The 13,886-nt window shown below is 42.7% G+C and overlaps 2 protein-coding genes across 2 annotated transcripts; one reads left to right on the top strand and one right to left on the bottom strand.

Moving 5' to 3' along the window:
• Positions 1-858: 858 nt before the first annotated feature.
• ssu72 (SSU72 homolog, RNA polymerase II CTD phosphatase) lies at positions 859-5,499 on the top strand. The gene is made up of 5 exons (XM_079266277.1): positions 859-1,122; positions 2,023-2,166; positions 3,826-3,965; positions 4,136-4,254; positions 4,597-5,499. The coding sequence occupies exons 1-5, from the start codon at positions 1,043-1,045 to the stop codon at positions 4,696-4,698; spliced, it is 585 nt and encodes a 194-aa protein (XP_079122403.1). The 5' UTR covers positions 859-1,042; the 3' UTR covers positions 4,699-5,499.
• Positions 5,500-8,122: 2,623 nt separating this feature from the next.
• On the bottom strand, positions 8,123-13,736 carry atad3 (ATPase family AAA domain containing 3). The gene is made up of 16 exons (XM_079266249.1): positions 13,443-13,736; positions 12,882-12,958; positions 12,041-12,142; positions 11,868-11,927; positions 11,715-11,784; positions 11,454-11,619; positions 11,099-11,168; positions 10,459-10,614; positions 10,308-10,364; positions 10,106-10,231; positions 9,883-10,007; positions 9,730-9,781; positions 9,547-9,617; positions 9,258-9,425; positions 9,020-9,128; positions 8,123-8,879 (listed from the first exon to the last, which is right to left on the bottom strand). The coding sequence occupies exons 1-16, from the start codon at positions 13,633-13,635 to the stop codon at positions 8,418-8,420; spliced, it is 2,064 nt and encodes a 687-aa protein (XP_079122375.1). The 5' UTR covers positions 13,636-13,736; the 3' UTR covers positions 8,123-8,417.
• Between the last annotated feature and the right edge of the window lie 150 nt (positions 13,737-13,886).

Consider the following 13,886-nt stretch of genomic DNA (forward strand, 5'->3'; position numbering starts at 1 on the left):
TCTGTGTGTTTCTGGATGGTTGAACTGATATAGTGGTTTGAAAATGATGTAATCTCAAGATATGCATCATACCATCATACATCATCGTACATAAGATGGATCAATGAATAAGTCCAGTGGGAAGAATCTTCACACTGAAGCACAATGTGACATAGTTAAACAAACAAACAAAACATACTGCTATTATATACACTGTGCAGATGCAGTATCATCCACATAAATGCTGGGGAATGTATACAACCTTATCAAACTCAGAGGTAGATTTTATGATATATGAAAGAGTGAAAACATGCAGATGTCACTTCTACTAATACTACTGATATATGGATAAAGATATTAATACAAACTAAACTCAAAAATGTTGGTAAAGAACACAAATGAAAGGGGAAAATATATCATCAAAATCAGCACTATGTGTACCTACAACACTGTAAACACGTAAACTTGTAGGCTATATTAGTTAAGAGGTTATTTCAATGTACATCATTCACCTTTTATTCTACATAGTCCTTCATTTATAAGTTTTCATATATTTCTTCATCATCAATAAAGTATTCCGATGATGTATTTTGCATTTTTCCCTCCTTTGTTTGGGCAGAAGGTTCAGTATTTACTTCTTTCTCCCTTCATTAGGAATCACAATGTGCTCCTATATTTGGTAAATCCTCTGGGTGTTCTCATTGCCACTTTGAATACAGTAAAAAAAATATGCCTTTCGAGGCAAATCATATTCAAAATAATTTTCTATTTACTGACGTCACGTCAGCGTCCCTACATGTTTCCGTGTTACAGGCAGGAAACTCCTCCCTCAAATGACATCACTTCATAAAGCCGTTGCACACCACGGGTCGCCGCCATTTTAACTTCCTGCATCATTAAGAAGACGAGCAAATCGCACAGTATTTGCACTCGAAAACGTTTTCTTATTCAGTGTACCAACAAGGGTTTGTCTTGTTTGTTTTTCTTACAGGGATCGAACCCACGACATCCGTGTAGTTTGTGACCGATCGTGTCTCGGTTAGTGGTCAGCCGGAGAGTCGCAATGCCGAGCCACCCGCTGCGTGTAGCGGTTGTGTGCTCGAGCAACCAGAACCGCAGTATGGAAGCGCACAGTATCCTCAGGTAAAGACGAGCCGCCGGGAAGGAAAACAAAAGGAACAAAGCCCACCACGAAGTGAAGCCGGTCTTTGTGCGGTGTTGAGCCGTTTGTGAGCCGGTCACGAGTGACGCAGACACGGTGACAGACGGACAAACAGACGGTCCGTCGGGCCTCATCCGCGGTTAACAATGGACTCGCTCCTTTCGAGCGTCACACCGGGGCTACTGCGTGCTTTAAAACGCTGGTTTCTGACTGTGTTTCAGGTTTGCGGTTACCTGAAGTGAATATTCACACAGATGTAGTTTACACACAGATTGACCGCTTTTCAATAGACCGGCCCAAGTTTTTAAATTGTTTTCTTCTCCCACATGTTGACTAGAGTGCCCCCTGTAGGGAATAATCCGGAAGGGAGCCACTGCAGCTTGTGCAACATCGTGTGTTTTTACCAGCGGTGACCAGTACTCTTTATTCACACACCATTGAGAAAGAATGCGGAGAGTTATTGTTTTTATACCGACTGTGTGTGCCGGGACATTTCACACTTGCGCTCACTCCCTAGTGGCTGTTTATTTTCTGATCTGAAAGCAGCGCATCTCTGTCTACAGACTGATCCACAGGCTAAGAAGCCTCTCGGTGACAGTCACCCAAATGGTGAACTAAAGTGAATCTCTTATGGAGTGGGAGACGAGGTGAAATGGCCCTCTGCACTATTGGTGTGCAATGATTTCTGTGACATAAACCGGACCATGTTATACATTTAATTTATATCTTTTTTTTGAGGAGGCAATTTGAAAATCTGACCTAGTTGGTTACCCTTATACTTTAGGCGCTGATGCATTCTGCTCTTGTGTTTTCCTGTATCCAATGTTTATTCCAGATGTGGTATGTAATTTATTATCTTGTCCTTTTTTTCATCTTTGCAGCAAACGTGGCTTTGAAGTGCGTTCATTTGGGACAGGGTCTCACGTGAAGCTACCCGGTCCTGCCCCGGATAAACCAAATGTCTACGACTTCAAAACAACATATATACAGATGTACAACGACTTGGTCCGCAAGGACAAGGAACTGTATCCCCCCCTTCTCACTCACATTTCCACACACGCACGTTCACACTGTACTGTGGAAGCCAGATAAGTAGACACACGGTACGTGTGCGGTGTTTAGATATTAGGGATGGCGTTTGAACGGCACAGCAGACGGGACTGCAACGATGAGTAAATCACATGCAGGGGTTTTGAAATGTGTTACGGATGTATGCTTTATGAAGCCCATGATATACAGGGGTGCACATTGCAATACAACAGCAAGTGAAATTTGGTGAAGATCATGAGTTTTTGTTGAGGCGATCAGATTTTAAATGATACTATTAAAACTCTAGTTTATGTTGTTGAATGTCTGTATTTACAGGGGTTTTCATGGTACCACTGTTCTTCCTTGCAAGTGCAGTTTCCCTGTTTTGAATATGAATCTTTTCCCATTTTTGCAGCTTGAGTAACTCCAGATCGGTAGACTCACTTGTCTTTGTTAATTGTTTAACTGAATCGCTGGTGCATCAGTAATTCATTCTGTAAAACTGTCGGGCGAAAGTATGCAGAAATCTGACCACAGGAGAGAACTCGATGCGCAAAGAAGAACAGTGGTGACACGTAGACAACAGACTGAAGCAGGACATTAACCAAAGTTTGTCAACGCAAATGTCAAGAAGCCTGTAAGAGACACAAACATTGTAATAGTGAGTGATTTCAACCGCTTTTTCTTGCCACGTGAGTAAATTGTCTCAGAAACTTTGTGTTCATCAAACTTATTGTTCCTGTAAATAAGTGCTGACAGGTGGAGCTTTTTTTGGTTGACAAAGTTTTAAAAAAAAAACATGTTTCTTTTATCAGTTTAATGGTAAATATTTTGAGGCTTCTTTCAGTCCTCGAATACCTCTTAATTATTCTTCAGATAGTTTCGTGTAATTAATGACGAGGCTAATTGTAGGACTAGTTCAGGCGTTTGTGTCTAACCAACGGTTTACTTATTTATTTTACCGTATTTCAGGTGTAAATTTTGCCAACCCACGGTAGGTTGTCTACTGAATTGTATACCAGCTGCTCTGTAAATCTGAATGTATTGTTAATAGAAGATGTACATGCTGCCTCTATGCAACTATTACTGCAATCATTTGTTGTATTCTTGCAACTTTGCATGGATGTCTTCAAAATATAGTCTGTTATTGTAGACAATTCACCATGGTGGTTGGTCTTTTTTTTATTTATATAGTTGGCAATGTCTTGTGTATGGCCATGTAGTGACAGAGCAACAGACTTATTTTGGATACATTTTAGAAACGTGTAGGAATATTGGACAGAACATAACATCTGTATTAAGGACCACACACACGTCTGCTGGCCAGTATCAGAATGGCCTGTTAACATTTACTGGCATCGCCCTGAAACGTCATAGTTGGTAGTTTCTCCAGACACCACTAGAGGTTGCTGCAGTTCATCTAATTATAACACTTGATACCGTTCAAGTGTTTACTCCACAATGCAAACAAAATACGCAGCCTCATTCAGACAAATGAATATACGATTTCAGTTTCAGACAGTCTTACTGTGGTTTTTGGTATTTTTCAGTGTTCTATTCGTTGAAATCCTTTCTCTGATGGTGTTCATGTGTTTTATTACCGTGGAAGTGTTTCTCTTGCTCCTGCTTTGTTCCTTGACCTCCTACCTCTTCAGATACACACAGAATGGCATCCTGCACATGCTGGACCGCAACAAGCGCATCAAATCAAAGCCGGAGCGCTTTCAAAACTGCAAGGACAAGTTCGACCTGGTCATCACCTGCGAAGAGAGAGTCTATGACCAAGTGCTGGAGGGTGAGGCTTCTCATAAGAAATGTTAAATCACTGAAGGAATATAGTCAGCCTCTTGCAAGTACTGATTTCATACTTGCCCCACAATTATTTGTATGCAGACCAAGTTTTTACTCCCAACACTTCTGATTGTGTGGCACACAATTTCTCTTTTGTCTGTTGTTGCTCCCCAGATCTGAATTCAAGAGAGCAGGAGACAGTGCAGCCTGTTCACGTCATTAATGTAGACATTCAGGATAACCACGAGGAAGCCACGCTGGGCGCCTTCCTCATCTGTGAGCTGTGTCAATGTGTGAGTGTCTCCTCCTGGGAGCCTTAAATGCTGTTGATCACACTGAAGGCATAGTACAGACATTCTGTTACCAAAGTCATTCATGACACCGTGGTTGAAGAGTGAAAAAGGGATGTATTTGAAAGTAATCTGAATAAAATGGTCTTTTAAGTAGACATCATCTGCCCCGCAGTTATATTTCCATAATAGGCGCTTCAGTGGTCACATAATGAAAATGCTACAAAAAGGTGCTATAGATTAAAACATGGTGTGCAGATTGATTAGAGTTCATCGGTGCTAATGAGTTGTGTGCGTTCAGGCTGTGTTTTTAATGTGTCACCCCCCCCCCCCCCCCCCCTGCAGATCCAGCACACTGAGGACATGGAGGATGAGATGGATGAGCTCATACAGGAGTTTGAGGAGAAGAGCAACAGGCCTTTTCTTCACACCGTCTGTTTCTACTGATACACAACAGACATTTTGCAATAAACACAGTCTCTCATTACAAGCAATCAAACAGTAATATATGGAGACACACACACTTGTTAGTTCTCAGTCCTCTGAAGAGTCCATACACATTGTGTGCCTATACAGCCACACTTACACACAGCTTTGGGTTAGGACCTAACAAATGGCTGCTGTTGGACATATTGGTGATGAGTTTCTCCTCCATGCAGAGGATGGACACGCTGCTCTCACGCTGCCTTTATTTCTGCGGATCAAGGTCCTCCCTCCATCCCAGTCCAGTGAAATCACTCAACCATGTCTCCTCAGGGAGAGCCATAACACCCCCACCCCTGATTCAACAACTGCTCCTCTCTTTTTGTTCAGTGCAGCATATTAATGATGATTTTAGTTTTCTCCAGATTATATATAATTGTAATTCATTTAAGCATATTTGTCAGGTTTTTATTCCTGACTTCGGACAGTGTAAATGTGTTTCTGGGGGTGAGCAGGAGTATTATTTGAACTGAATGCGTGTTTGTTTTTGTTTTTTTGTCCAACCATGTGTTGTAGATTAGTTTGGATTATGTTAAAGTGGGCTGATGATGAATAACCAAACCTAGACCTCTCTGATGGTCTCCAATATAATGTGTTGATTCTTATTTAAAGTCAGATATGCTGTTTTTCAGGGCATAGCACTTTTTTTTCCCTTTTGTAAATGTTAACGAATTCAAGCATTGTAATTATTTGCGAACAGCGAGCTCAGCTCAGAGTGCCTGATTTTTGTGTATGTACATATGAAATCCTCTAAAGAAACATCTCTAAGAAACGTGTCACGACTCTTTATTTGCTTTGTGATGTCATGATGTATACACAACTATTAGCATTCAGTTACATCAATTAACCAATCAAGCTCATTATGATGGCTTATAGGGCAGACGAAGCACTGCTTATTTTCATGTGTACTTCAATGTTTAAAGCTTTTATACAGAACCAAGGGCAGCTTGGATTGTTTTATATTTCACATGAATATGCATAAAATAATAGTAACGCTAAAATGAAATGTACATAAGTATAACGTTAAGGTTTATCTTAGGCTTTGTCAGATATAATGGGGCTTTGTCTTAACTTAAACGATCCTGAAACATTTCATTGGTAACGTTAAGCGACTGTTGGTTAGACAAAAGTAACCATGACAAGTCATTTGGTTTATTGCGATGTGTTGACCTGTGACTGGTTAACATCAGCGACTCTCCGGTGGTGTTGGAGAGCTGAGCGCTGTAGGACTGAAGGGCACGCGATGAGAGCAGTTATGTCATTTATCTAAACGTGTCTTCTCCACACAGTCCTTTAATTAGTCGTCTACAGTGTCTTGGTGTGCTACTTTTGATTTCTTCCAGGCAGACGTTTCTGACGGACATGAACGCGCTTTTTGGCCGCTTTCACAACTTCATTTTACCGTTCGTGCGAGGGGAGGACGGCGTGTGCGCCTGCGGGAGGTATCGTACAATCCAGCTGTTACTGCACGAGACCTGTGTTGTGGTAAAGGGAAACAAACTCCACGCTCATCTTCCTCAACTTTCTTTGATGGCTGCTGTTGAGTTGCTGTTAATCTGAGTATACAGTGAGCTCCAAACAGGCTCGATAAGCCTGAATTCACCCAGCATTCATGGCTCCTCGTCATGAACCCTGGGTGTTTCTGTGATGGCTTTCCGCTCAGAATATCACTTCTCAGTGAGTAACTCTCTGTCTGTGTGACTAAGAGATGTTCGGACAGTGTGCTGCTGATGCAGCCGGATTGGAGCACGTATCTTCAGGTGATGCGTGTGGTCGTGTTTTAATCCCGGACGTGTCAAACCCTGTTGTCAGCAATCTGCTGCTGTTACGAACACTGTAATGGAGTTGTTCTTACATTGTGCCAATATGGTGATAACCCTGCACTGAGAGATGCACTGTTAATGATATTATAGACACTATATATATATATATATATATATATATATATATATATATATATATATATATATATATATATATATATATATACATATATATATATATATACATATATATATATACATACATACGTATATATATACATACATATGTATATATATACATACATGTGTATATATATACATATGTATGTATATATAGGAAAGGTCAGATCAGTCATTTAATTGACCACACGGATCAGGGTGGTTTAACACCTCTGCTAATCTATGTGTGTTATTATACAACACATGTAGTTATTATATCTCTTTCTTAAGCTCATAAAACTCATGTAAAATGTATCCGATTAAAATGCATTATTACGCAAACACTGTTTTTCTTAAATTCTGAATATTTGACTGTTTTTCTATTAAAACTATAAATAGACTAAAGGGGCCTGCCCTAATTTTTCCAAAAATAATTTTACATAACCTTAACCCATTCTGGGATACACGGCTTATCTCTTCCAGGTGACTCTGTCCTCAAAGGAAACAGTGAAATTTTAATCAAATAAGTTCCACATCAGTTACAGATTGGACACCACACTTAACCTTTCATCCGTTTTGTGTAGAGTAGAAGAAGGTGTCATTGATAGACCGGGTGCAAAATAAATGACCTCTTAAGTGCCTTCTTCTCCCTCCCATTCATCTCTTCTTTTAATAATAGCTTGTCTGAGTAGTTAAATAATCACTTTTCCTCACTCTTCATCGTAATTAGATTCTTCTTTAACGATAAGATTCAGATTTTCAGGAGCCTTTCATCAGCCCAGTTTCCCTCTTTCTTTCCAGGTGTGGGTTTCTGGTCATGGATGCCCAAATTCGTGATTTTAAGAATGAAGTATTAGTATCGAAGCAGAACCAGAGATTCTTTTCTTTGTCGTCGTGAAAACCTGGCACCTCCACTGCATTCCACTTCACGGTTTTTCATTGGAGTATCACTTCTAGCAATTAATTGCTTTTCAAGCCGAGTTAAACTACAAATTGTTTGGTTGTGTGAGAACTTGAACATAGTACATGCAGGCATCCTATAATGTCGTAGAGAGCGCTTTATCATGGAGCCTATTTAAAACCAAGGACAGCTTCATGCCTTTGCAGAAGCTTCCTGAAGCCCTCAGCCATTACTGTGAAATATGGAAACCCCACGTGGCTTTAGGACCTCTTCCAATTGTAACCCCTCCTCTCTGCTTGCACCTCTACCGATATGTATTTTGTTGCAATAACCTGTCTTTCAAAACCGTACAGACATATTCATAATGCTGGACAAAGTCATTGCAAGGATTTCAAAAAGGGGTTTGTAGGGTTATACTGATAGAGGCCATGCACTGACTGTTCAAATGTGGCTTACCTTCATGGTCGGTTGATTGTTCAAGCATCTTAAACTCAAATCCAAGCTGCAGGTTGTATCGTATCATAAAGCAACTGCGTTCTACAAACATCAGAACTTCTGCTGTTTATAAAAACACAAATCCATTTAATCATTTCAACAGAGACACACTGTGCGCAACACTTACACACTGTCATTACAGACACACATTCTGTGAAGTACACTTTTACAATGTATACATTAGTAGAATCAAAGAGTCTCAGGCATCATTTGTGTTTTGTTAAGTTAATTGATTATCTGCCCCCGACCTGCTGAACTCATCCTCCATCACAGACGGTCCAACAGTCTTTCAGATATAATCTACCAGACTAGTTAAAGAGGCAGGACACTAATCCTTCTAATGCAGGCCACTCGGCATCTACAGCTTAAACTGGAGTTCCATCCTTAGGAGGAGAAGATCCAGCTTCGTCTTCCTTTTCCATCTTGCCGTCGCTGTCAGTGGGGGCAGCAGGCTGGGCTAAACTCTCCGCCGCTTTGGCAGCATCTTCACAGTCCTGTCCAGCTGCGGTGGCACTTTTGCCTTCTGCCGACTGGTCGTTGATGTCTGAAGGAGGTGGTGTATTTTCACCTTCTTGTTTTGTTTCCACCTCGAGGACTGGGGCGATCACCTGCCGTGCCTCGGGTGCCTCGCTGAGGGGCAGAGTGAAGCCCATTTTGCCTCCACTGGCTGTCGCTCCAGCTGGGGGAGGAGTAAGGGTCTTGGCCTGAGCCACCACGTCTCCATGCAGCCAGTCCATCTTCTGAAGGTGTTGCTTGACAGCGTCATCAACCCGAGCATCAATCATAGCCTCCGTCAGGACGCCATCTTCAGAGGAATATGCTGCCGCCTACAAGAGAACAAGAGTCAACACATCTGTTCTATACATTGATTTAAATCACGAAAATCTTGTCGTAAAGAATTGTGAAATTAAGATTGACAGTGCATTTTTTTACTGCTATGGATTCACAAAGACTACAGGGAACGTACCTGCCAGGCCACACCCAGCTTAGAGATCTCTCTTCCTGACATGCCTCCTGTCCGCTTTGCTATCTCAGAGCACTTCTGACCATAGTCGAACTGTGCCAGCTTCATCCTCCTGCACACAAACAGATCATTCAGCAAATGATTCTACCACAGTTTAGCTAGCCTGAATGCAATTTGATTCTATGCATCCCTAGTGTGCAGTGGTCGAATGAACAGCTGTGTTTCTGAGGATTGTACTCACTGCCTCCCTCCTGTGGCAGGCTCCAGCACATATTTGTCAAAGTACAGCCGCACCAGCCTCTCCCTCTCATCAGGACCAGGCAGAGCAAAGTTCACTATTTCGTCTATGCGGTCGTTTATGGCCCAGTCAAACTGCTCTGGTTGGTTACTGGCCAACACCAGCATGAACCTGACAGAAAAACACAGAAATCAAGCAGCTGAGAGACGTAGCCGAGGTTTTGCAGGTCACAATGAAGTGAAGAGTACCACACATTTGAGGTTTAATTTGTACAAATGTAAATATTATGTACTTGCTGCTCTGCTCTCCAGTACGATACAAGAATGCATTCAAAGTGGCTCTCAGGTCCTCACTGATCTTCTCCTACAAAAGAACAAGAGCAAAGACGTCATGTTAAGAGGAGTTTAAAGGGAAGGGAAACATGTTATTTTAACAAAAACATGGTTTCTGGAAAATGAAATGCATGCAGACTTACAGTGGACCTCTTGCGAAGGAATGCATCAGCTTCATCAACAAACAGAAGAAGTCTGTAACAGGATAAACACACACCATAACCTTTATCTCTTGATATTATCTCTTGAACAGTATTGCAGTTTGTATATCTGTAAGTTAATATCAAGTAGCCTACCCGCGCCGACTTGTGCCCGCCCAGTCAAACACTTTGTGCATGGCTGTCACACCGTCACGGCCCATTGGAGCCACGTCACCACCAGTCATTATTGCATAGTCCATCCCAGAATGCACTGCCAGCTTCTACTCGATAGAAAAATAAATGCCTCTCCGTTAGAAAAAGCATCATTTTCTGCATATGTGAATGTTTACGTCAGTCATTGCTCAGTCCCCAGCTATACCTTAGCAAAGAGAGTTTTGCCCGTGCCTGGAGGGCCATACATGAGGATGTTCCTGTAGAGGCCGTTGTTCTGCCTCGTGTTTCTTGTTGCGATGGCGATATCACGTACACGCTCTTCCAGGGAAGGCTAAGAGATAGAAACATGCATTTATACGAAGCGGTTGTTGGCTTCATCCTCTGGGAAGACTTTGACGTCCACTTACACTGAGCACAACTCCCTCGAGGGCATCCTGAGGTTTGCTCCTCAGCCGTTTGGTCGTCTGAATAGTTCACAAAAAAAAAAAGAAGGGATAATTAGCATATTATAATCGGCACTTGACAAAATAAGCAAAGGGTCAATTGCTAATTGGCTACCTTGATTGGATGCTTGATTGCCTCGGCGACGGTGAACCGGGACGTTTCCCGCACCAGTGACGGCTTCCCGAGCCGGGCCTCAATGTAACGTCCCGCCACCGCTGTGGCATTTCGGGCGGAATAAACTCCCACAGCTAGAAGGGTCAGTCCTGCCACCTGATGGTGTGATGAAACAGTTACACAACAACCTCATACTGTCATACATGCTGTGAGAATCAGGAGAAACAACTCATTTCAGGTTTGCCCTCACCGACAGTCCAAACATTTAAATGGGAATATATGGTTACTCTTTGTCTATATAGGACGTCATCAATGGTGTAATACTAGCACATCTAAATATGTGTACAAAAGGATGTTTTTATTGTCTACCATTCGGCTTTCAACAGAATTTGTGAGCCCAAATAGATCTAATGTGTTAAAATGAAAACCATGTTCATGAATAGAAAGGCTTCGGTCAGTGTAAACTACAGGCATCTGTATGTATTGTGTTGTTCTTTTATACCTAATTGACTTGTATTTTGTAGAAGATATATTTCGGAGAAATCATTTAGTTGCATTTAGTTCTTCCATCAGCTATAAAATGTATGTATGTATTTATTCCGTTCACTAAAGTGACTGCTGATGGAAAGCGAAGCCTCACCGTGGCGGTCACTTTGTCCCAGTCTGACACAAAGGCCCTGAATCCTTCTCCAAACACAGCACCTGCAGTCCTAAAAGCAACCAGACGTCAACTGTCAGCATGTCTTTTGGGCATTTACAACATGGAACTGTCCAACAACCATTTACTTAAACAGAACCGATACCTTCGAGAATAAGATGAGATAAAACGTTACTTATACTGAGGGAAACTGCTGTTAAATACCAACAAAAACTCCCTTAACACCTTTAGATTCAACTTGTTGCAACAGTTCATTGCATGATCAAGAACCCTCATTACACTTATTCTAATCCTCGCCATCATGACAACTACAGTGTGAAATGTCAGTGCATCTTACTTGATGGACTCCAGGACGGTCTGTCTGTGTTCTGCAGCCTTCAGACGGATCTGCTCGCGGATTAGATCGGCGTTCTCTCGCTCCACGCGGGCTCGTGCTTTAGTCTCGGCCTCTATACGCAGGAGCTCGTTCTTGTGCCTCAGATCCATCTCGTGGTTTATCGTCGCTATAAAAACCCACGACACATAAACAAGTACACGTAAACCACCGCTCAACGTCGTCAAGAGCGTCTACAAGACTGTCAGTGGTGAAGTCTGGTACATTTCCTCATGGCCTCCTGTTTCTGTACAGACTCCTCCTGTTTGCGAAGGTTGTCCTCGTTCAGCGCTTGCTATTGAAAGAAAGGGAAAAGAATGTCGGTACTGCGTCTCATTTGAATGCAGTTCATACTTGACATTTAGGAGATGACCTCACCTGTTGCCTTAGTTGGTCCTCATATCGCTGTCTGGCCAGCTTATCTTGAAACTGAGCTCTCTGTAACGAGGCAGAGAACAACCAGCTGTAACCGTACAACTCAACATGTTCCAGTTCATTGCTGCAGCATGCTTTCAATTGTTCTTAAAATACTCATAACTTTCTGTTCTCACCGCTTGATGCTGCTTGGTCTCCTCGTTAACAGTTTTCCTCCTCTCGTCCGCATGGATTCGTATCTGGTCGCCTTTGAGCTGCTCGACGGCTGCTTCGTACTCCTGAGAGAGGCGCACAAAAGAAAGACAAACATCGAATAAACCCGAGAGACACACTGGTGAACATTCAAATCCACTGCAACCGCAAGATCGACTGGGTTGTGCTGTGAAAGTCTTTCAAAAGATAGAAGTATAAACGCATCATCAACAATCACGAGAAGTGATCTCTGACTTGGGAAATCAAAACGTGTCTGGTTTTATCTAGATGCAGAACAAAGATAAAGCTCTAATTGATATGCATTTGACCCAGTAAATAATGTGCAATGTTTTCTGCTTTTTCTCCTCGCCATTTGCTCAAATGTTTAACTTCAACATGATAAACTAAAATTAACAAAAATGGTGAATATTTCTCATAATAATTCTCATACTCGACTGGCTGTGTCGCTGACAATTCTGATGTTCAAACTGCAGCACAGACTAAAAAATTGAGATTGGAAGTATTCACACTCAACTCTACTACATCTCTCAGCTCCATTATTTACACATACGTTACATACATGGAATATGACCTCTGCATTTAACCCGTCCTGACTTAAGGAGCAGTGGAGCTGCTATAAACCACCCGGGGAGCAACTTGGGATTCAGTGTCTCGGATTAAGGACACTTGGAAATGGGGACAGTGTACCCCCTGAGCCACAGCCGCCGGAAGAAACATATTCTTTTTATTAATGGAAACTAGAACTGGCAAAATCAACTTAATTCTCTGGAAAAGCACCGACGTCCTGCAGCTGATTTACTGTACCTTCATTTTGCTCTGATGCTCCATCTGAGTGGTCTGCTCCTGCATCCGAGACAAATCCAGAGCCTCTTTGGCATGTCCTGGATAGTGAGGAGAGGCAACAACACAGGACTGAACGATGGCTTCATACATGGAGATTTGCAGTGATCAATGTACCATGATGGTGTGCCTCTGAATCATGATTCCCTTTCATACTTTAACAGAGAAATGTTTACATCATGAACAGAGAGAAACACTTGGTGAACCATTACATGCATGTGGAACAAGTGGAATTTGGGTGTTTTGCAAGCCAGATTGCAAGGTGGTGACCTTTGAACCCACTCCAGTAGCTTGAAAGGTGAGAGCAGCACAGGGTCGATCTCATATGCAACCAGCAGCTTCACAAAGGTGACATGCATGTGGAAATGTACAGATTATGTGGGCCTCATTATTTCAGCTGTAACATCACTGGAGCGACCACCACCCTGAACCAGAGAGGAGCTGGACGCTGGAGCTGTATGACTACGACCTAGTTATAATCAGGAGGAAGCTCCATTCAGCTACCAGGCTCTGCAGAACACTTACGGGACTTGTCGAGCTCCTTGGCCGCATGAGCAGCTCGCTCCAGCCCGGTGGGATCGAAGTTGCTCCATTTGTCCTTGGGTTTATCTCCGCCGCCGCTGGAGCCCCCGGCCGGCGGCGGAGGCGGTGGAGGCGGAACCGGGAGACCAGGAGGCACCTCGGGCTGCCCCTTGTTCAGGCCGAACAGCCACGACATTTTGACGTGAATGAATACAGCACAGTTCAGCCGGTTCTGTGAGGCGCAAGGGCTGGCAGGTGCTCCAGAGCTGTCACTGCACTTCCTCTACACGCGTTTCATGCCGCAACCTTCTGCGCAGGCGCGACAGAGAGAATGGATTGGGTTGAATAACTGCGTCGACGATTGGCTGGTAGCAAGTACTTCTTCTTCCTATTGGCTGTTCAAAAACCGTCTTCAGTAGAGGTCATTGATGTAGTCCCACCCAAAAT

The sequence above is a fragment of the Melanostigma gelatinosum genome (assembly GCF_949748355.1).
Source record: "Melanostigma gelatinosum genome assembly, chromosome: 3".
NCBI lineage: Eukaryota > Metazoa > Chordata > Actinopteri > Perciformes > Zoarcidae > Melanostigma > Melanostigma gelatinosum.